Source organism: Antedon bifida, chromosome 7, assembly GCF_963402885.1.
Source record: "Antedon bifida chromosome 7, ecAntBifi1.1, whole genome shotgun sequence".
Classification (NCBI taxonomy): domain Eukaryota; kingdom Metazoa; phylum Echinodermata; class Crinoidea; order Comatulida; family Antedonidae; genus Antedon; species Antedon bifida.
The window spans coordinates 17960444-17985423 of record NC_136232.1 but is presented as its reverse complement, the minus strand read 5'-3'; the positions used below and the strand labels follow the sequence as shown (position 1 = coordinate 17985423).

The window sequence follows — 24980 nt, the reverse complement described above, 5'->3', positions numbered from 1 at the left end:
GGATATTAAACACAAATTTACAGACGAAGAAGGTAGAATACTAATTTTTTAAGCTTCAGTTATAATGAAGTATTCCATTTTTGCGCGAGTAATCAGTTCAATTACATGGTCTTTATGGGTTCCAAATGACAGCCGATCTTCTTCCGTTTGAGATTTCTTCCAGCGACGTTCCAGACGACGACAAAGACGTCTAGCTTCGTGAATGTCATTGTTATACCATGGTAGTGTTCGTCTTACGTGTAATTACAGGACAGAGCTCTTCGAATGGCTTATACGAAACAAAGCAATCTACGAGAATATTTACCTCATTATTCTCCGAAAAATTATTGAAGTTGTGGATTAGCGATAATTTTAATTGCTCGTGGTCAAGTTTTGCTATTTACATTTAATAGTACACACAACAACGTGATGATCCGAGTATTATAATTCTTTTAAATATGACATCCAGCCAAACCCAATGGAAATTAATTTCTACTGAGCTGTGGAAGTTTTGAATAAATTTAACTGAATGCTTTGAAAAGTAAAACTATTGGCGGCGTATGTCATTCCCGCTCACGATTTATTTCTCAACCTTTTAAGCCTTGGTACCCTCTTCTCCTCTCTCTCCCCGCTGTCATCAATATGGATCCTTTACAGCGAATCTTAACAGACCTGATCTTGGATTCAGTTAGTGGGGGAAAAAGCTAGCATGTAGAGGTCCGGTACGCGGTCAAGCTACCAAGCGGTGGGAATGACATACGCCGCAAATAGTTTGACTTTTTAAAGCATTCAATTCAATTCATTCAAAACATTTTATCCAAAACATTTCATTCAAAACATTTCATTCAAAACATTTCATTCAAAACATTTAATTCGAAACATTTCGTTCAAAACATTTCATTCAAAACATTTCATTCAAAATATTTTATTCAAAACATTTCATTAAAAAAAAACATTCGATTTAAAGCATTTCATTCAAAACATTTCATTCATATCGCATCATTCAATTCATATCGATGCATTTCATGCATATCTCGCGTAATAAAATTCACATCATCGAAATGTTGCGTAAACGGCGTTCCATAAATTTGTTTAAAATGGAGCTGTGTTAGCCAACAGAAGAAAAAAGAACAAATTAAACGTCGAAGTCAGTCAGGGATCACGTGCGAATAAGACTGGAATGTTAGAGGTGGGCTAGCAATAACATAGCAAAGCCTTAAACCGGTGATCCTCAATACACACAGGCTAGCAGAAACGTCGAAACAACAACCAGTTAAAAATCATTTAAAACGGCAGTAAAAATTCCACAAAATAAATTACACGATCACTGAAGACAATACAATTAAAATCACAAGAAATCGACAAAAATTGATATAAAATTGTTTTGTCCAAGCTGCCCACCTCGAGCGCTCCTATACATGTTTGTTTGGAAAGTAATACCAATATTTTGAAAAGAGAGACAATATTACTAGATGGTTCTCGAAAACACATAGTAATTTCAGCATAAAAAACCTGGCGACTTTAAATGTACGCAGGACTATAACACGTTTACAGAAACGAATAAAAAGACACGGTGATTCGTAGGTAGTAGCACCCTTGGAATTACTTCCGAAAGAAAACTTGTCACAAAATGAGTCCAAAATTTAAGTCAAATTTAAACTAACCCAATTTGTATTTTGTATGTAAAATTAGGGTTGAGGCCCGGGTTGTGGGATAGGAAAGAGGATGGGTGCAAAGAGGAACAATTTTTAAAAATATATTCTTTTATTTTATTTATTTTTTTTTATTTATTCGGTATAAAAAAATTATTCAAATAAATACGGGCCTAATTAGTATTAATCATTGACTATAATCATCGGCGCCTAAACTTCTTGTAACATTATGATTGACATCCGCGACAAAGTGGACCGTTTAGGCTTAAGAAACACATTTTAAACGGCTTTTAACATGGGCCGAATCATCCGGGTCTTAACGGGACGCGCTAACGGGACAAAGATAGCGCGCAGACCTAAACAAAGATATTCGGCCACCCGGTTTATTATGCGGCTATCGGCCCGATAACAAATAATAGGCATTATATATCATCAGTTCTCTCGATGCAGTATAATTTTGATTTTTTGCTAACTTCACGAAAATAAACAAAACAGCAAACATAATATACCTAGGCCTACTAATTGCATTGTAGTACATTTGAAATAAAGAAATAGTCAAATATATTTAGATTTCATATTTAATGTAATAGATCCCAAATCACAACAATAGTTTAAATATGTACGACAATCAGATTATATATACGACTATAAAAATCCTATTAAAAATGGCTGACTTTCACTCAAGAAAAAGTAATTAGCCTATGGTTATAAGAAGAACAATAGTACTGTTTTGAAAGAATTACGATAGAGATCATGTAGGCTTGAGATGCTACTAAATAATTCTTTTATGGAAAAAGTGAAAGGTATTTAGACATTGCATAATACTGATTGAAATAAAAAATTAAGTTACCATTTTAGCCAAAGTGTACACAAACTAGCAATATAAAATAATACTCAAACATGTTGGTAACATATTTTAACAGTATGTACTGTTAATAACCTAAGTCTATTAAAAAAAAACACTTACTATTATATAACACACTCAAAGTATATTTTATATATTTATCAAAATCAGTAAAATGATTGTTAGAAAAGTATCAATTGAGGAGGCAACTGGAATGACGCCTAATGATTTTAAAATAGTTTAAATTTTCGTTTAATTTCAATTATGAAAATATGAACAATTAATTACTATTACAGTAGCTAGAACAATCTAAACACGTTTACAGACATTTCTACAGGCTAGCATTTTAATAACCTAATTACATTTACAAAATATTAATATTTGTGTAGCTGTGATTATTGCTATTTCAAATTAAATCTTCAATTTTACAGATCTTTTATAGCTATCAATAATTTAACTTGTCAAATAGTGCAAGAAGGTGTCCACAACTGCGTAGAATACGTATGCTAACAATCATTTTAAGTATGGAAAGGATGAATTTCACAGAATTCTTCGGATTGCATAATTGGTAAATTGTATTCTTTATATTATTATTATTATTATTATTATTAATTAATTAGGATTTATTAGAAATTGGGTTCAAACTACCAACTTCTCATCGACTTCGTCATCATCAGCTGCAACTTTCAGCTCGTGTGCGTCTCCATTCGATTTATTTTGTCTTGGCTTTCTGAAAAAATTAAAATTAAAAATTTAAATCAGGATATTAAATAACTAATAGAAAATTAAAGTCGGTAAATTTTAATTAATAAGCTCCAAATGTTTTTTTGCTACTCGGAGATTGCGGCAATTAACAAACTCATAGAATAATAAATAAAGACGCATACAAAATAAGTCCCAAATGTTTTTTCGTAATTAATAGTGTTTAAAATGTGAAGAAAGCAAGATGACGATTCACAATCATGAAACAGATATTTCTTAAATAGACGGCGTACAATTAATAGTTTATTTTGACAAAAATACTCGTACCAATAAAAAAATACTGAGAATTAAGGTTGTCAAGTTTTGTGTGGAAAATCTTCAAAAATTAGTAAAGTCCTTAAAACGCATCTGGTTTCTAATGAATTATTCTGCATTCACGCTTTCCGTTTCACGGAGCGACGGGAGGTGACACCGTGTTGTGTTAATAAAAAATTGTATACAGTATTGAACGGCATCGTTTCCGTTCCGTGAATGTAGCTGAACTCTTTACCCGATGTTTAAAGCGCTTTGATCAATCCTCTTTTGGAAAATGGTAATAATGAATTGTGAGAATAATGACCGCCGAGCGTACAATCAAACACTGTATCAATGATTCTATGGTTTATCTTTTCAATACTTAATCATAATGATACTTACTTTCCAAATGCCTCTCCTTCTTCAATTGTTTCTGGTAAATTAGTACCCATTGTTTCTGGTAATAATAATCCAAGAAGTCCTGCAGTAACCGACAGAGAACTGAATAATACTAGTGGTAGCGGTTCCCATATGTCCGAGATCACAAGTGCTAAAGGTGAAATGACGCTTCCTAGTCGACCTGACATAGAGGCTAAGCCCATTCCAGCGCTCCTAAAAAAATAAGTTATATCTCCTTAGAAATCAAACATGACATCATCTTGATTTTTGTCGGATTTTGGATGACTGATTTAAAGATATTCATTATTTAATATTAAAGAATAATTGTAATGTGGTATCTAAAAATACATTTACCTAACAGGAGTTGGAAACAGCTCAGCCGAGTAGACGTAAACAACGCCAAAAGCAGCAGTAAGTGCAAATTTTCCGGACATTGCAACAGTCACTCGATATACACCCGGGGCTATAGAAATAGGTACGAAGAGTATGAATAACGATTAGTTATAAGTGGAATTAATATAATTTGTGTTTAGAATAAAGTTACATTACCTATCTAAACATACAGGTAAGAATTTATAATGAGAAATCATTTAACGTTTCACTATTTTTAGATTAAAAAAAAAATGCTATATGCAAGGTACCGCATATGAAGTTTAGTCACGGCGAGTGAATTGGGCGACATTTTCACATCATTTTTCATAAATGTTATCAATTACTCCAGGTATATTAATTGTCATCACCATCGGTGATAGTTTCACACAATAATCATTGGCATAAATTAATAAAATAATGATGGCAGAAGTGCAGGTGGGAGGCGGGATTTCACTTGGCTGACCAAGCCTTCGTACCGCGTTGGGTAAGATAAAAAATGAGAATAAGAGGTAGAGTAAGAGAAACAAGGCCATATACTAGGCTGCAGTCGCGTGCTCAAGTTAGTGTTTACCGACCGACTGACCAACCAACCGACCGACCGACCAACCGACCGACATAGTGAGCTGTAGAGTCGCGTTACACGTGACTAAATACAAAAAAGAAAAGGGAGAAATAAATGGAAAATAATAAACAAGTCAAAAATTAGTTAGATTGCATCAATTTGTAGGCCTTATATTCGTCGTCCGTTGAGAGCGCATATCATAAATACGCTACTCGTTCGCAGTTAATGTCTTGTAATCTAGCCTGATGCGTTCCAATTTCCTTATATTGTTATGAAAATTCTAGTGTTTTGGTGATTTCTAAAATATTATGAACATTATTTGTTTTTATTTAAAGCAGAAATCCTGGTTACTAGGCTGTTGATAAACACGACAAAATCAAATGTCATTCATCTCCATTTAAAAAAGGCAATAAATCTCTTATTGAGAACTACCGCCCTATCGCTATACTTTTCAACTTTGCAAACATTTTTGAGCGTGCAGGTTTTGATAAAGTATATAAATTCTTTGTGGAAAATAAACTTCTTACTCAATTCCAATCTGGTTTTACACCAGGTGACTCGACAACGTATCAACTTCTCTATACATTTATTAGAGCTTTAGGTTTAAAGAAAGAAGTAATCTCGGTAATTTTTGATATTTCCGAAGTCTTCGATATAGTTTGGCATAATGGGATCATATACAAATTAAATCAATATGGAATTATTGGTACTCTTCTAAAATTGGTTTAAAATTACTCACGCGAACAACGTGTTATTATTGAAGGAACTACTAGTCCTTGGGTGACCATTACAGTAGGAGTATCCCAAAGATCTGTTTTGGGTCCATTTTTATTTATTGTATTCATAAAATAATGATATGGTTGATAATATCAAATCTAATATTATATTTATTATTATTATTAGATGATACTTCGTTATATGATATTTGTACATATCGTAATATTTCAGAATTAAACAATTAAATGGTGATCTTAATGTAATTTAAAATTGGGCATAAAATGGAAAGTAACATTCAAAAGCTATAATTTTTAAATGTAAACATTTCTTATGTTACTGCCCTTATTATAATACACAATAAGATGTTCTACTTGTAAGCGCTAACTCAATTATTATCAAAGAGTTTTCTTTAACGTAATATTTTAAATTTTTAAGTGAAATTTTTATTTTTAGATCCGATCTTCTTTCGACTTGTGAAAATGCTTTATTGTTTTATTATGTAAAACAATTTCCTGTTAATTTTGAAAGATTTGATTGATGTTTCTGTTTTTGTATTTTTTGTATTTATATTCAGCGAGAGCCTCTCTCGTTCGGACAGGTTGGGTCACGTGACCAGTATGCTATTATTAACTGTCAGTTATTATAATTATTCCTTTCTATTTATTATATTGTATTGAACACTTTTCCAACACTTTACCAATACTGTAGAGGATTACCTATTAAACGTTACAGTTCTACAGGCTGACTACTAACTTTTCATTCTGTCTGTCATTCTACCAACCGAACCGAACAAAATATAACAGCACTTACAGACTTTTCTACAGGTCTACTGAATTTCCATTTTCAGTGGAAAATGTCAATAAGATTTTATTTATAACATTTAACTAGGACAAATAACGGTAACCATCAACTAGCTCGCTTCCAACGAATTGTCCCACTGTCCCTGGTTTTCAAAATTTTTAATAACTAGATGGTCGTGCCCACAGATGGTTCTCGAATACATAGTAATTTCAGTGTAAACTGGCGATTTCAAATGTACGTACCGCATGACTATAAAACATTGTCTTTTACAGAAACAAATAAATAGACACAATGATTTATGAACTCAACCAAAATTAGCATCCCTGCGAATGACTTCCAAAAGAGAAACTTGTCACAAAATGAGTCCAAATGTTTGATTTGGACTCATTTAAACAAACCCAATTTGTGTTTTGTATCTAACATTAGGGTTGAAGGTTGGGGATGAGGATAGATACAAAGAGGAACAATTTTTAAATATATTCTTTATATTAAATTATTCTTTAGATTTCTTTATTATCCACTAAGTAACGAAATATTTTTTTTATAGGCCTATAAATAATATACCACTAAATAGAGTAAACTATTTCCGATTTAATAAACTGTTTAATTATTTATTCTTTTTGCCTGTCTTCAACATTATGATACTGTACTCGAGCTGTTCAACCGGTTTCAGCCATTAAAAACAATTATCGTAGGAGGAGATAGGAAAATGCGAATCATCCTCGTATTATTGTATGCGGGTATTTTTTAAGATGGACATGCATTAGACAGTGTATACCACGATCGGAAAACACCCCTATTTGGGGCAAATCGTTGAACCTAAATTCGTTTTAATTGTCAATAACTAATTATCGAACTCAATTTAATTAGTAAACAGGGTTACATCAGGTGGTTAAAATCAGTATCGAAAGTACGAACCAACTTTATATACCATCGAGTAAACATTCTAGAAATAACGCGCGATTTACCGAATTTTGCCCTTACGTAAATGTATATATAGATAACAAATGAATTAATTTTGGAAACTAATTTGGAAATTAAATTTTGGAAACTAAACTAAGTTTACGTGAACTGGACGGAGTACTTATCTTAAGATAAACAAGTTCATATACATAGCTGCAGTCGCGTGCTCAAATTTGAGTTAGTGTTTACCGACCAACCGACAGACCAACTGACCGACCGACCGCCCAACCGACATAGTGAGCTGTAGTTTTCAAATAATGAATAAGATCACCGCACGCAATGTTGTAGTCTGATTTTGTGTATGTCATGTAGGCTATAGGTTAGTAAGAGAAATAAAAAAACACCAGAAATAAAAGGTTAATTCCCCAGGGTCACCATTCTACGCCTTGCTTACTCTTGGACACTGTTGTTGACCATCACTATGTACAAGCATATGCTCGGTTTATTGTAAGGTAACAGAGTACATTTGTTGTAAAAATAATATATACAATAATGTTTTCGTCTTTAAAGGTTAAAAATGTGAAAAATAAGTAGATTCTAATAATGTAGGCGACCCGGCGCTATAAAAACCGGCATCATAGGGATTGATATTTTTGTCTTGCTTCTATGTGTTGCACCAACTAAGTTTGGTGCGGTAATTGACAATATAAAAATAACTGTTACGCGGCTGCTGAAGTGCATATGAATTGATTATACAATAGAGTTGTCATTATATTTCAAAATGTATCAAAATATAACGTTGACTCACCAATAAAAACAGTTAGAAAACAGCATGCTCCACCAAACAAGATAACAAAAGCCAGTATTGGACGCCTTCCAAAGCGATCAATAGCAAATATACTAAAAATACGAGCGGGAATCTCGACTAGTCCAGACAACATAAATGCAACATAAGGGTCAATGCCAAGGTCAGCAGTGCTCAGCGAAAGACCAAAGTAGACCATGACAACAACAAACCTGAATAAAAGAATAAATAATATGTCACTTATTTATTGTTATGACCATTTCAACAAAAGACCCGTGGCCGCGTATCTTCACTAAACACACTTGTTTCCATTAAATCAAGACAAAACTCTTTCATTATTTTCCCCTTGTCACACAGATGAAAAATAAAGATTAAAACAATTCAGACATTTTGCAGTTTTAATCCACTTCCATAGTGAAAAACTATATACAGTATATGATTTTACTTATAAAAAGTTCTTTGTCTGACATACAATTTGGCATTTTATCCTTTAACTTACAGGAGTATTCTTTTCAGGTCATTTTTTTTCGATCCAAGTTTTTGTTTTGGTTAGCATGTGCATATTATCTCATTCATGCTTTAAACTTTGTTTTAATACTATAAATGACAATTTTCTTGTAACCAAATTATCATATTTTTTACACTCCTCCCCAACACCGGCTTCCCCTCCCTCTGTTTTTTCCAATATAATGCAAATAGAAAAGTGATTGAACAATAGAGATTTATGTGATTGCAGTTTTTCAATTAATATTTTTCCGCTTCAGTATTTTTCCTTTCCTTTCCCCTTACGATAAATATTTTCTTAGCCGAAGTGTGAATGGTGAATACAGCAACAGGAAACTGTTTGAGTTAGATCAAAGCAATCAAACAACAGGATGCTGAGTTCGCCTTGCCAATGACGGAAATTTTACCAGGCGTTTGATCTTATGTCTTGCTGCGACAAATATCAACAGTAACTGTAATATGTAGATACAGTATTCTCCAAAGCTCGGTGTCTGTTAACCAAACATTTGAGGAAGCCAGTTGTCCAATCAAAAGGTTTAGGGTCGTGGAACTGATGATGCCATCCGGAGCTCAGCATCTTGTTGTTAGATTATATTGGTTAGATGTGTACAGCAGCAGCCATGCAGCCATATGACCAAATCAATGTTGGTATAGGATCAAACCACTTTGGTTGTGAAGATGGCGAATAATTCTTGTTCAACCTTTAGAACATTCCTGGTACCAGATCACTCTTTGGTTAAGGTACGCTTTGACACTAATATTTATTTGTTCCTAAAGCTCATTGTTATCAGTTGAATGTCATATACTGTATGTTAGAGATACAAATGCTGCTTGGTTTTCGGCCGTTGTGACCATTAAATCACATTGAATGTAATAAAATTACCATATTTTAATATTTTGAGAATATATAATAATTTACATATTGTAACTTACCAATTGTACATAACGTTGAGCGTTTTTTTGCGAAGGTTAGGAGTACGAAATAAATCAAGTGCTGTGTATTTTCTCTCTGATTTTTCTTCCTATATAGATTTATAAGAATGATTAGTTTATGCCTAAATCTATTATTTATCACTGACAGGAACTATGAGTATATATGAAAGCTACAGTATTATTAGCCATTATGGCCTATATATATGCAAATAATTATAAACAGGAAAACATGAACTGTAAGTAAATGTAAAATGGAATGGAAATTTAATATGAAAACATTTTACTTTTAATAAAAAAAATAAATAGTACAGTAGACAGTATAATGAACACAAACATTGATTGTCGACATAAATTTATCCAAATAATACACTAGTAAATGATTATTTAATAAAACTCTATTTCTATTAATTCTCAAATTAGTTATTGAGACAGGGATGGAGGATGCACATACCTCGCATAAGAACTTCAGTATGGCGATCTCAATGTATTGATATGATAATGTTTACCTCGAGTTTTTCATCAAACGGATGTTCAGGAATGGTAACTTTACTAGCACGAGCAGCTCTGTGTATTATAGCTTCGGCTTTTGCAACTTCTCCTTGTGAAAGCAACCATCTTACTGACTCTGGCAGGAAGCTGGTAATATTTAAAATAATCATAATTGTATTTATCTTAAATGTATTTATCGAAGTTAAATTTCGTTAGTATAACATACAAAGGGATGGATTAAGGAAACGTGCTGATATTTTTTTTATCAAAGATGAGTAAATCATTCGATGTTGAAATCACAATCAGGCCTATTAATTCAAAGTGTTATAGAAATAATACCAGTGTTTTTGGCAATGTTTTCTGGTGCTAATACAGGTACCTGTATTCTATAAAGTTGGCTTCATTGTGATATTACAATGGCTGATAATGATCTGTTCAATGCATTAATCGCAGTAATTTAACTGTAGTATAATGCTATTATAAAGTAATAATAAGCCTAGTTCTATTATATCGTTACACTGATTTACCGACGTCGCCTAACATTCACTGTGATAGGTATGTAATAAAATAAACATCGACATAAAGTAGGCCTCCTGTTCAAGGTTTCTTTACCCTAATAATCGGTGGTTATTTCTAGTTTTGTTGCTTATGATTTTAATTCTGTTTATTTTGAGATGTAATGAGACAAATTCTTTTTACTTCTAATTTAATTTCTTAAAAAAAGTAGTCAAGAATGTTTCGTTATTTATGTTCTTGTTCAATGATTAAAAAAATGTATTATTGACTTATTGCATTGATACATTATATATCACACTAAAAGTACCGTTAGATAATTGATTGCTTATCAGTAATGAATAATTAGCGATATAGCGATATAATGATTAATTGAATAAATATTTACGGCATGTATATAACAGCCACAGCCGTAGGCACTGACAGCACAATCTGTAGCTTTCTCCAATCACGGATCAAGTACCCTAAAAATGCCAAAAGCATGATGCCAAGACCCCAGTAAATTGGAACAACATTTCCAGCAACATTTCTCCATTTCAAACCAACGAGTTCAGTTGCTATATGTAAGATACAAAAAGTAAAATAGATTGTTAGAATGTCCATAAACCTGACGTGTAAGAACGAAGATATAATGTGTTGAATCCTTTAAATGTACACTCTATACACACTCTATGCTGTAATAATGTAAGAAATCAATTTTTTATTTTTAGAAAACAAGTTGATCTGAGTTTCTAGAAACATGTCAACATTTAATACCCTCGTTAATAAATGATGGTTTTAAACCCCCACTTTTTGACGAATTACTTTTAATATTTTCGAATGAATTTTCATTTACCCACGTGTCTCGACACGCTTTGGAACATGGAGTTAATGGAAAGCGAGTTGAAAATCTTACCGAAGACAAATGTTATAAGGTATATGCCCATGCTCGCAGTGGCGATAAGAAATCGAAGGCAGACATAAGCAGCAAACGATTGAACAAATGCTGTTATCAGACCAAGAGAAGACTGTAACACTGCACATATGATCAATGTTGGTTTACGACCAATTCTGTTAAATAAATGAAATAATTAATGTTTTCTGTACAGAAAATATGAAAGGTGCTAGTTCCTTAAAAAACATTCAAACGAAGTTGGAAGTTCTTATAAAGCAAATTTATTATCAAAGGGTAAATCAATAAATCTTAATGAGACTAATGGTTGTGTGTCTTTTAGATAGTAAATCAATCATGTATATCATTATGTTTGATTATTCAATAATAAAAGGGTAAATAAAATGTAGAATAAATACCTATCTGCTACAGATCCAAAGAAAATCGAGCCAACCAGTAGACCAAAGAAATATACAGACTGCGCAAGTGCAGCACTTCTCTTGTGTTTGCATACTAATGTAAACTGGATAAAACAGTTTATTTATCAGGAATGTATAAATAGAAAGAACAAAAAATAATATCTGCAATCATGATAAATCTTATCGTACATTCAGACGCTAGGGTATATGTAACCAAAGATATAAGTAGAAACTGCTTCACTTAAAACAAATGTACAAACATTTTTTCAATGCTAACGTGAATAAGTTAGTTACATATTATAACCAATCAATTCAGATATTGTATTGTTAATGTATTGTATTATAATTATACGTGGTATAAAATAGGATAATCACTTTTAGAATTATGCTGGCATATTGGCTGTAAAAACATAAAATGTAGCGAAATGAAAAGACGTAATATTATCAGGGTAGAGTAAATGTGTGTAATTTCACTCTTCCCTGATATTACATTACTGTATGTTTATCCCCGATAAATACATACTAGTTAATAGGACATATGGTGGAAAGGTATAAACTTCAACTTACGTCTTCCTGTATTGTATTAGTATACTGAGAATGATCAAATTCGTAGCCATTAGTACATTCCTCCAGAGGAGCATCTTCTGTAACATTGAAGTAAGAAACATATTGCATACAATTATGTTCATTCCCGGCTGTATCTTCATCATCCACAGGAACACTGAAGCTTGAGTTCTGCAATTGGCATTCAGCTAGAGTAGTACAGTTTGTAGTGAGGGTGTCCGGAGGAGCACACCAATGGTCAGAGGCACCGCCTAAGAAGACCTGGCCAAGATGGTGGAAAGCTACGGAAAAGGCCAACATACAGTACCAGTGGTACACCCATAACTGATACGGACTGAACTCTCCAATTCGCGCCAAAACGTCATCTAGCTTCATTGTTTCTTAAAGTACTGAAAAAAAATGATACATAATTTGAGTCTGAAAAAACAATTTATCATTTTTATACTTTAGTGAAATTTACCACAACTAGATGGTACGCTCGCTTCGCTCGCGTACCATCTAGGTCGTGCCCACAGATGGTTCTCGAATACATAGTAATTTCAGCGTTAACAAATTGGCGACTTCAAATGTACATGCAGGACAATATAATACATGTCGTTTACAGGAACGAATAAATAGACACGGTGATTTATGTACTCAACTAAAATTAGCACCCTGGGAATTACTTCCGAAAGAGAAACAATTGTCAATTGTTTTGAAACAAACTGAATTTGTGTTTTGTATGCAACATGAGGGTTGAGGGATGGGGAAGAGGATGGGTGCAAAGACGAACAATTTTTAAATATATTCTTTATCCATTTAGTAACGAAATATTAATTGTTTTCATGTTTTACAAATAATATACCACTAAACCATGGAGGTACAGTACATGTAACGATACATCACTAATACGACGTTTATATTTTTTGTACAGTAATTACATTATTAATTAATATAAACGTTCAGAAGGAACTGTCAGTAATAAAGTAAACACCTCTATTCGGGGAAAATCGTAAATTCGCTTTGATCGTCAATAAATAATTATCTAACTTAACTTAATTATTAGTAGGTCTAATGGTTTTCAATTGTTTCTTAGAGCCAATTCATACTTAAGTTGGTTCCTAACCACCAAAGTTGTTCTGCGTTTAGGGCATGTGATCCTTTGTACTGTAGGCCTGTCCTCTACTGGCTTTACAACGCTACTCATGCCAGTGAGGGGAGGGTGGTGGTTTAACTGCAATAATAAAGATGATTGTACATAATAGACGGCGACTGGAAAGGCTAGCTCATTAATATCCGTTTAAAAAAATACCTATATCCAACCTCTGCAGCACAGATTGGATAAAATGGATCGAATTTCTGTTATGACTGTACAGTACTTTACGACGGCTGAGGGAATAGACACTTGTGGAACAGAGATTGGAATGTTCCATTTATCGCAGATCAAAACAGTTGTATAATCGTATATTAAATCTATCAAAATATTATTTTTTTAAGAAAATCGGCCTGTCTTCAACATTATGATGGTGTACTCTAGCTGTTCAACCGGTTTTCAGCTATTAAAAACAATTATCGTAGGAGGATATAGGAAAATGCGAAGCCTCCTCGCATTTTTGTGGCGGGTATTTTTCAAGATGGACATCCATTAGACAGTGTATACCACGATCGGAAAACACCCCTATTTGGGGCAAATCGTTGAACCTAAATTCGTTTTAATCGTCAATAACTAATTATCTAACTTAATTTAATTAGTAAACAGGGTTGCATCAGGTGGTTAAAATCAGTACCGAAAGTACGAACCAACTTTATATACCATCGAGTAAACATTCTAGAAGTAAGGCGCGATTTACCGAATTTTGCCCTTACGTAAATTTATATATAGATGTGGCATGTAGAAAGGATATGTAACAAAGGACCGAAACCACGAAATAATGTTATCTGTTTGTCCATGTCACTCTCAATACCTAAAACAAATGACCAGAATGAATCAGTAGATACTGCAGTAATGAATAATTAATGAGCTGTTATATTGTTACATCGTAATTATTAGAATTATTAATACAACATGTTGAAAATATTTAAAATGAATTTTTTAGTCCTAAGTTAATTATTTAATATTTTAACTGACCACACCATTCTAATGATTAATTATTCATAAAGATATTCTCATTGAAAACAAATAATAAAAAAACATCATTAAAATTATTCCTATAAAAATACAAATGGAAAAATATAATAATAATATAATATTATACTGTAGTTGCAAGTTGCCATCTACTAGAGCATTGCGTCTCTACAGTGCAGTATTTGTTTGAAGTAGAATACAATTCCTTTCCTTTAAAAAGAATGCAACTACTTGTTGGCATAAACAATAACGCCAATATAACAGAATTTTGGATTTAAAAAAAAAATTATACATCGATGATTATGAATATTGTCACGATGTTGTTAGAAGTTGCATCGATGATATGAATTTTTTCGCCATATGAATGAATTTTTTCCCGTAAATTAATAGACCTACCTAATGATAAATGAATAATGTTTACTATTATTATATGAAAAAAATAACAAAATGACTCTGTGACATGGTGTATATGTAATATCTAAAGAAACGAATAAGACACGCGGTACTGTGTAACACATAGTAATAGTGTCAGGCCGCAGTATATTTAAATAAATGAATATTGCAATGGTTATTGCTGTTATCAGTAAAGTACAAGTAATCGAATCACGAGGTTAATGCATTCTGCAATAAGGTCTAACAAGTATCACTATCCTACCGTATGCTAATAAATAATGTGTGTTTTATTTACAAAAAAGTAAAATTGGAACAGATATTCTTTATCTACTCAGTAACGAAATATTGTTTTCATGTTTTATAGGCCTATAAATAATGTACCACTTGATACAGTAACACATTTGCGATTTAATACTTTGTTAAAACTGTCACTGTCATAGTCGATTGAAATAGCATAGTACATGTAACGAGTCACCACTACAACGTTTATATTTTATGTAATTATTAATTAATACAAACGTTGAGAAGCAAGAAAGTACGGACCAACTTTATATACCATCGAGTAAACATTCTACAAGTAACGCGCGATTTACAGAATTTTGCCCTTACGTAAATGTATGTAGATTCATTGTTCCAGGTATGCAGCTAAAGTTAATTGGCGGATTAAATACACATGCCTAACCTATATTATCTAAATATGTAAAGTGCATAGACAGTTTATCGACTCTCAGTATGTGGACATGGTCGTAATTGGATTTTGTAAATATTAATATTTTGTAATATATTACTATCTACTTTTTCATACAGGATATGCGGTATGATTTTTGATCATCTATATAATGTTAATACTTTGAGAAGAATAAAGAAATAAATGTTATTTTAAATCAAATTGAACAATTCGTTTGGTGGTTGCGAAATTGTCTACATCTTCGTCGAAGAAGTACATGTTTTAAATATGGAAACTCAATTTACTAATGGTTAGGCCTTTATAACGTTCTAATGTTCATACATATCATCTGACAATATGTAGATAATTGTGTGCGTGTACATGTACCCATACCATGCTGTCTCATTGGACTTCACCCTACTTCATATATGTATGCAAATATATATATATATGGCTTTGTTTGTAATAATGCTGTTAGTCTATTGTTAGCTGAGTTAATTCATCTAAAATGTGGATTTACATTAGCTAAATATATAAATGATATTGCTGGATGTTGAAGATGAATTCTATTTTCCGTTAATTTGCCCATTATACATAAAATTCAGAAAATAATTAATCCCGTAATTTTACTATACATATATCCGTCTATTAATAAATTATGTTTACTCATGTCAAATATTAGTTTATCAAACGTATAATCTAAATGTATATTTTGAAAGAACACATCACTATTTACCAATAATCTAACAAACTTGTCAAAAAATGAGTCCATTTTTTTATTTGGACTCATTTAAACAAACCCAATTTGTGTTTTGTATGTAACATTAGGGTTGAGGGATGGGGAAGAGGATGGGTACAAAGAAGAACAATGTTTAAATATATTCTTTATCTACTCAGTAACGCAATATTTTTTTTCATGTTTTATAGGCCTATTAATTAATAATATACCACTTGATACAGTAACACATTTGCGATTTAATACTTTGTTAAAACTGTCACTGTCATTTTCGATTGAAATAGCATAGTACATGTAACGATTCACCACTACAACGTTTATATTTTATGTAATTATTAATTAATACAAACGTTGAGAAGCAAGAAAATACGAACCAACTTTTTATACCATCGAGTAAACATTCTACAAGTAACGCGCGATTTACCAAATTTTGCCCTTACGTAAATGTATATATAGGCCTAGATTCATTGTTCCAGGTATGCAGCTAGAGTTAATTGTCGGATAAAATCTATGTAAATTGTAAAGTGCATAGACAGTTCATCGACTCTCAGTATGTGGACATGGTCGTAATTGGATTTTGTAAATATTAATATTTTGTAATAATATTACTATCTACTTTGTCTAAGTACTCTCACTTGCGAAGGGCTAGGGCTAGTGTTGCCTGAAAGCTCTGCTACTTTTTCAGGCTGTTTTACTTTATCGTTTTGATTCAGCTTTTTGTATCCCCATTCAGATCCAGCCACTGATACCCACAGCAATAATTTGAATTAGAATTAATTAGAACGGTGTTATTATTATTGTTATAATTAAAGATACATTTTCTTGCGTATACAACAAACAATTGTATTAAGTAGTAGGTCTAGATGAATATTTAACTAATTGAATATAATATGCAATCAAGCAGGAGCTTGTTGTTCAAATGAAGTGAAACAACGTTTACGATACACAAGCAGTGTACCGGTACCGGTATGTCATTTCCTATCAGTAAACAAATTGCCTGAATATGGTTATATTACATATCAGATGTGACATTTATTCTTCATTTCACTTCATTAGAGGAACAATTTATAGGATTATCATCAGATAAGGGTAACATAATTAGTGTCGTGTACGATGCGTACGATATTACATCGATGTGTTCCATTAAAGGTTTTAAAATATTGTAAACACTTTCGGCCTACATCTTTTGTTTAAAAATTCTAAGTAATTAAACCTCGCAAATAAATAAAAAAGTATATGATATCGACAGTGTCGACAGTGTACAAAGTACAGAAGTGGGGTAAATATACGTTATCACTTTTAATCAGATATCACAACATTTACCAGTATTATAGACTGATACAAAGTTGCGAACGCTGATAAGGAGATGGGAAGCATGTCGATTATCGTACGGTATCATGAGCGACAAAACATACTGCAGTTGCGTTTCTTGTAATGACGGTATAGTAGTACCTATAAACTACATATAAATCTATAATTATACTATGAAAATACCCGATGATCAAGTTCGAACCAAGGAGAGTTACATGGAAAGTTGAAGAACTGTCCTGGCTGATGTTCATAATGTTTTTGAACTTAAGAGGGTCAGGCTAATGTTTGGTATCTGGAGAGGCTACAGTATCGCATATTATGGGATGTCAGCTATATAGACGTGATACTGCTTGATGTTTATTTTCGCTAGAAATGATACCCCTCGTGTATTGGGTGTGAATAGATGATATGCATTCGCTGCTTCCTATTAAGTTGAATGCAAATCATTCTAGGTTTAGTAATTACATAAAATGGATATAGTCTTAAAAGCGCATTGTAAACTGATATGAGTGGCTTCTCTAGCAAAAAAGATTATGAAATAATAACAAGGAGTAGCGATACAATGAATGTAACCAAATCTGCGCCACATAGTATGTATTTATGAATAGTATACTGTCTACAATCATACATATGCATAGGCCTTTGTATGATCGTAGAAAGCCAACACAAATGAAACAATATGCCTGTTTATCCTTTAGGTCACAGGAGTTGTAAGTGGCTTCCTGAATATGATGGTATCTGTAATATGTGTAAGAATGGTTTAGAAGACATTCAACATTTTTTTATTCACATGTAACCAACTCAATGGCATAAGGATTGAAGAATATACCAAATTAGAATATATGTTAATCGATATCAATCATTTAGATGTATGGGAAAATTTTATCTCTGGTGACCTGAACACCAAATTAAATCTTGTATTAGGTGGAACTGATAACTACTATCATTATATGTATGACGTCGATTCCATTAAAGGAGCTTGGGCACACAGATGTATTGTTCTAGGCGAGTAATGTTCATATCAATCAAACTAAATGATTGATATCTATCTCATTATAGTGTTAGGTCTACATTGTTGTTGCCCAATTCATTTTATATTGTACAGTTCCTACCTATTCTATATGTTTATTTCTTGTAATTTTGTATTTTTAGGTGTCAGTGGGTTTCCTGCTGCTGTAGTGTTAATTATCAATGGTATTGTAGTTACTGTAGTTGAATTGTTGACCTACGTCGACTTTTTATTGTAATTGTTATTTTCTATATCATGTTTTTTTTTTTGTATATTTCTTTTGGATGCACCTTCCATTTGGTCGAGTGCCACTGTTGTAAAAGTGTAATCTCCAAATAAATTATTATTATTATTTCTTAACTTGACTAATGTATTTGCAAATTATGTAACCTAGTTATCGACATTACTGAAATAGTCAAACAAATAGTTAAACATTACTCGCCATCTTGAATAAGATTTAGCTGCCAAAATGGCGTCTAAATACTCCCCCTTTCTTCAATTTGTTCGTTATGCAATCCATATAGGCCTACCCGGGGTACCAAAATGACCGCAATGTACTGGAAACTAAAGCAAAAAATTCTCCGGGTGCGGGGAAGGTATTGTATTATAGCCTTGAAGGGTAGTAAACTACTGGAATAAGGTGGCGTAAGGTACATAAAGATCTCTTGAGCGGATATTTCGTCTAGTAACATAAAGTTCACAGAGTCGCATATTAAGAAAGTACCAGCCTGTCTTACTGCATAGCAAATGATTATGTACATGACTACTTAACACTGATTAAGTCACATCTTAATTATAGCAATTTGAATTAAATATTTAAACATTTTCTTACCTTACACAATACCTCCTCTCGGTATCGTCTCATAAAACAAAATAAACGACACGCTTGATTTGTTTTTATACAGACAGTGCCTTGATCGTTTTATGTCAATGCGTTGCAACGCTGTTCAAATATTATATTGATAATGAGACAAAAGATAATAATTCAAGAGATAAAAGATTATTACGCCTTGAAAATGGGAACTGGAAAAGTAATAAACATTCACTTTCGTGAACACAATTTTTAATTCTATTGAATATTGTTAGTTTCATTTCAATCAATCAATCAATCAATCAATCAGATTTATATAGCGCCAGTATCCATAATAATGTACTACTACTCTTTTTCCCAAGTAACAAAGATATTATGTTATGTTATGAATGAATTAACCTGAGTATTATTAATTTTATTTGTAGTTTGCAAATTGCTTATTGTTTTTGATAAGGAAGATTGAATTAACATAGGCGTATTCGATAATTTAGAGGCTAATAATTATAATAACATACTATTTTAATTGAGATATTTAATTAGCAAATAAAGATTAGCTATGACCTACATTTTAAAGGCTTTCGATTGTATGTGAGATAATACTAAATATTGATACTTCTGTTTTACACAAGATGAAGACGGAAAACAAAAAAAGAAAGACCAATTCATATCTCTTATAATATATTAAGGATTGATTTGGAACAGAATATTTCTAAAATTGTTGCTGTATTTAAAAAATGGGATGCAGCGGTGACGTGGTGATGAACCCATTCTTCGTAGACATGTATTTATATTTAAACACCTGCTACTGCAAATGTATTTAATATCCACCGTAGGCCAATCTGATTAGATTAACCTATATTGCAATCCATTGTGTAAAAGTGATCGCCATGGTATGTAATTATTGGTATGTTACGATCCATGAGATGTCTCAGTGTGGTATACGTTTTATATATTTTTTTAATGACAATGAAACATATAATATGCCAATTGATAATTTTATAATTTGTATAATGTTATAACCTACATTTCCGTTATAAACCTCAACATTTGTTTCATCACAACGCTTCGTGTTTTAATATATAATATATATATATATATATATACACACAAGAGGCAAAGAACATTAATTCTAAACCGCCCGGTGATATACTGAAATTTAATTAATTAATTTGAAACGATAAAGATGAGGAAATCTGTGAGAATGAGAAAAATGCTTCCTATTAAGTTGAATGCAAATCATTCTAGGTTTAGTAATTACATAAAATGGATATAGTCTTAAAAGCGCATTGTAAACTGATATGAGTGGCTTCTCTAGCAAAAAAGATTATGAAATAATAACAAGGAGTAGCGATACAATGAATGTAACCAAATCTGCGCCACATAGTATGTATTTATGAATAGTATACTGTCTACAATCATACATATGCATAGGCCTTTGTATGATCGTAGAAAGCCAACACAAATGAAACAATATGCCTGTTTATCCTTTAGGTCACAGGAGTTGTAAGTGGCTTCCTGAATATGATGGTATCTGTAATATGTGTAAGAAAATGAGAAAAAGTCGCCCCAACCGAGACTCGAACTCGGACCGCCTGCTTGATATGCAGATGTCCTAACCATTAGACCACTGGGGCTTTCATGGTATTGTTCGAACTCGATTGGATAACGACTCTTTAACATTCTCGGCGTGGTACGGCGGAACAGCACTAGTCCTCAGTTGTACGCACGCGCAACAGAGATCAAATTGATACGCCCTCATCTTTCAGTATTTTTATTCACGAGGCGGGATCTCCGAAGAGATACTTTTATATATATAAACACAAGAGGCAAAGAACATTAATTCTAAACCGCCCGGTGATATACTGAAATTTAATGAATTAATTTGAAACGATAAAGATGAGGAAATCTGTGAGAATGAGAAAAAGTCGCCCCAACCGAGACTCGAACTCGGACCGCCTGCTTGATATGCAGATGTCCTAACCATTAGACCACTGGAGCTTTCATGGTATTGTTCGAACTCGATTGGATAACGACTCTTTAACATTCTCGGCGTGGTACGGCGGAACAGCACTAGTCCTCAGTTGTACGCACGCGCAACAGAGATCAAATTGATACGCCCTCATCTTTCAGTATTTTTATTCACGAGGCGGGATCTCCGAAGAGATACTTTTATATATATAAACACAAGAGGCAAAGAACATTAATTCTAAACCGCCCGGTGATATACTGAAATTTAATTAATTAATTTGAAACGATAAAGATGAGGAAATCTGTGAGAATGAGAAAAAGTCGCCCCAACCGAGACTCGAACTCGGACCGCCTGCTTGATATGCAGATGTCCTAACCATTAGACCACTGGGGCTTTCATGGTATTGTTCGAACTCGATTGGATAACGACTCTTTAACATTCTCGGCGTGGTACGGCGGAACAGCACTAGTCCTCAGTTGTACGCACGCGCAACAGAGATCAAATTGATACGCCCTCATCTTTCAGTATTTTTATTCACGAGGCGGGATCTCCGAAGAGATACTTTTATATATATAAACACAAGAGGCAAAGAACATTAATTCTAAACCGCCCGGTGATATACTGAAATTTAATTAATTAATTTGAAACGATAAAGATGAGGAAATCTGTGAGAATGAGAAAAAGTCGCCCCAACCGAGACTCGAACTCGGACCGCCTGCTTGATATGCAGATGTCCTAACCATTAGACCACTGGGGCTTTCATGGTATTGTTCGAACTCGATTGGATAACGAATCTATATATATATATATATATATATTATATAATTTAAGACCTAAAACTATCGGATCGAAAATTCTGTGTTTCATGAATAAAGCAGCTTATCCTCGACTTTCACACAAATTACTTTTAATTAAAAACAAAAAAATAACACCTCAGCTTACGTCTTTTGCTGGAAAATTGTTTTCTTGTAACCAACACTATGCATGCCTGTTAAACGTTAGTAGAATAAAACATACCATCATATGGATTTTATCTAGATCTATAAATATACATAGTAGATACATGAACGCTTGTAGACGGCAAGCCTATCATGCCGATGATTAATGTCGATAATGTTCAATTCAGATTCAAATCTTTAACTGTTTTTTTTCTTAAATCTTTGAGTTTGACATTGTTCTATATTTATTCTGTAGCTTGTAATACTAGTAGGCCTAAAGTCCGGTTTTATAGTATAAAACTGACTTCAAATAACGAGAGGCAAGCCATGATTCAACGTTTCGATCCTTATTTGATCATCATCAGGAATTTGATTTTAAAAACAATTATTTCAATAGAATATAAGTTGCCGCCATGCATGACGCGGAGTCTGTCTGTACACAATTAGGGAGATACGGACTGTAAACGACCTCTTCCAAATAAGGAAATGATAATACGATGGAAAATGATTTGTTGTATGCAGCAGGCATATTTCAGTAATGAAAACTGTATGTAACGTATATAATACATGATGTATTTACGATATTCAACAACGTTCGATGATGTTGTTGAAGATTTTGAATAAAAAATACACATATTAATTAAAGGTTATCATCAAAATGATATCTAACTTATATTTATAACTGTCTAAACAAGTATAAGAACAGATTGACTTACTGCAATGTCCCGTGCCAATGTCGTCGAGTATCCTTATCGACATCGCCTCAATAATGAGGCACGTTACGCTTGACATGTTTTATACACACAGTGTGTGTCTTACGTATTATGTGACCTGTCTACATCTACAATTACAATAATAATATTATAATAATTTATTCGGAAATTACACCTATACCTTTTAAACAGCGGCCCTCTTCGTGGAGAAAGGTTTTTCCATAGTGACTACACCAACTAACAGTGCTACATTTATTAGTAACCAATAAATAGTAGCATTTTAAACTTGGACAAAATGAAAATTGAAATATGACATTCAGTGCTAAACGATAAAACATGTTCCAAGGTAACTTCATTCCCTCCTAAATTGATTACAATTCATTTTCAATTCTCATTCTCATTAAAGAGAGATATCCAAAAACCTGTTGGTATAGATGTTAAATGTTTGTGAGTAGGCCTATCATAGGCCTTCTAGTTAATCATTCAGCAAGTCATACATAATGATCTATAATAGAATATTATGCAATGTTTGCGTTTAATAAACTTTAGTTAAACAAGATTATTTTACTATTATGTTTTACTATTTAAGAATGCACAGTTTTATTTGTACATGTTCTGATCTTCATAGTAAATATTTATTATTTATAAATTAGAGGGTCGGGTAAATTTTGTTTGTGTTATAATAATGTTATTATAATCCAATCTTTATTTTTAAGCGGAGGCTCGTTCACAAACAAAATCTGTTCTTCCATAAATGAAATACAATTATCCTAATTTCTTAAAAAAGAAGAATATTAAAGTAGGAAATAATTATACATAAAGCATTAAAGATATATTGTCTTCTTTAGTCATTTTGTACATTAAAGATATATTGTCCCCCTACATTTTTTTTTGTGTTAAATATACCATTTTAATATCACATAATAGTTATTCACTTTGACCAAAAACTTGATCCAAAAAAAAACCATTTTACACCAAAAAAATGTAATTAAAGCAAAATATACCAAAATTGTCTGGAAGACAATGGTTTTTGGTTGAAATTAACCATTTCTTTTGTCTTTTTATAAGTGAAATAAATATTTTTGAGGATTTTTTTTCTACAGAAGTGAATAACTTTATTAAAACTGTGAACTTGCCTATTCAAAATCTGATTTTATTAATCTTTATTTGTTCATGTTTTTGGGGGACAATACATCTTTAAGAGTTTTCTATTTGCCTCTGTATTCGAATAATATACTTTATTTTTACTGATTATTTTTGCTCTCCTAATTTGAAGCACTTGTTTTAGTTTATTATCAAGTTTGTTTTTATTGTATGTGCCCCACATTACATTACAGATAATAGGTACTTTAATAAATAAAGCTTACGTTAAAATAAGTTTTTTCGCGGTAAAACATGAACATAAATACGATACGGATAGTATTTATTGTCATTTAAACAACATGGTAACAATTGAATTTGATTTTTTTAATTCAACATGCAAAATAGACATAGATAATTTAATTATAAAACATCATAACCAGTGATCCTTTAAACTTAATAGGGACTTTTCGATCCACCGAAACACAATCGAATATCCCCACATGCAATGTGTATGCCCGCCCTTGGTAAACAAATTGAAATGCGCATGCGTGTTTGTTAAAAACTTTTCTAAAACCTTATTCTAATTTATTTATTAATTCGAATAAGTACACTTAAAGGCCAGGGTGCGGGCAAAAAATTTCTATTGATCATACATTCCAATAAACATCGATTTATAGTTTCCCATATGTTTCATAATTTTTGGGATTGTATTTGTGTTACGCGAGCTTGCTGAAAATAAGCACTTCTTATCAGTGGGGGATACTTCAAATTACACAGTAAATTCTTTTGTACACAAATGTTGTAAATAGAGAGGCATTTTAAAGATGTATTGTCCTTTTGACTAATTCCAACAATTTTTTTACAAATATATTTCGAAAAAAAGTGGGTCATGTTGAAGTATCATAATAGTTATTAACTTTCAC

The 24980-nt window shown here is 32.4% G+C and overlaps 2 protein-coding genes across 2 annotated transcripts in view; one reads left to right on the top strand and one right to left on the bottom strand.

Moving 5' to 3' along the window:
• Positions 1 to 24980, top strand: part of LOC144848956 (uncharacterized) — a 114525-nt gene that overhangs the window by 61220 nt on the left and 28325 nt on the right. The gene's annotated exons all lie outside the window — the stretch shown is intronic.
• On the bottom strand, positions 2196 to 23005 carry LOC144848622 (organic cation transporter protein-like). The gene is made up of 11 exons (XM_078705440.1): positions 22978 to 23005; positions 12327 to 12712; positions 11760 to 11863; positions 11365 to 11519; positions 10858 to 11026; positions 9974 to 10103; positions 9468 to 9556; positions 8034 to 8242; positions 4225 to 4333; positions 3874 to 4083; positions 2196 to 3205 (listed from the first exon to the last, which is right to left on the bottom strand). Exons 2-11 carry the CDS (start codon positions 12696 to 12698, stop codon positions 3115 to 3117), a joined length of 1638 nt encoding a protein of 545 aa, XP_078561566.1. The 5' UTR covers positions 12699 to 12712; positions 22978 to 23005; the 3' UTR covers positions 2196 to 3114.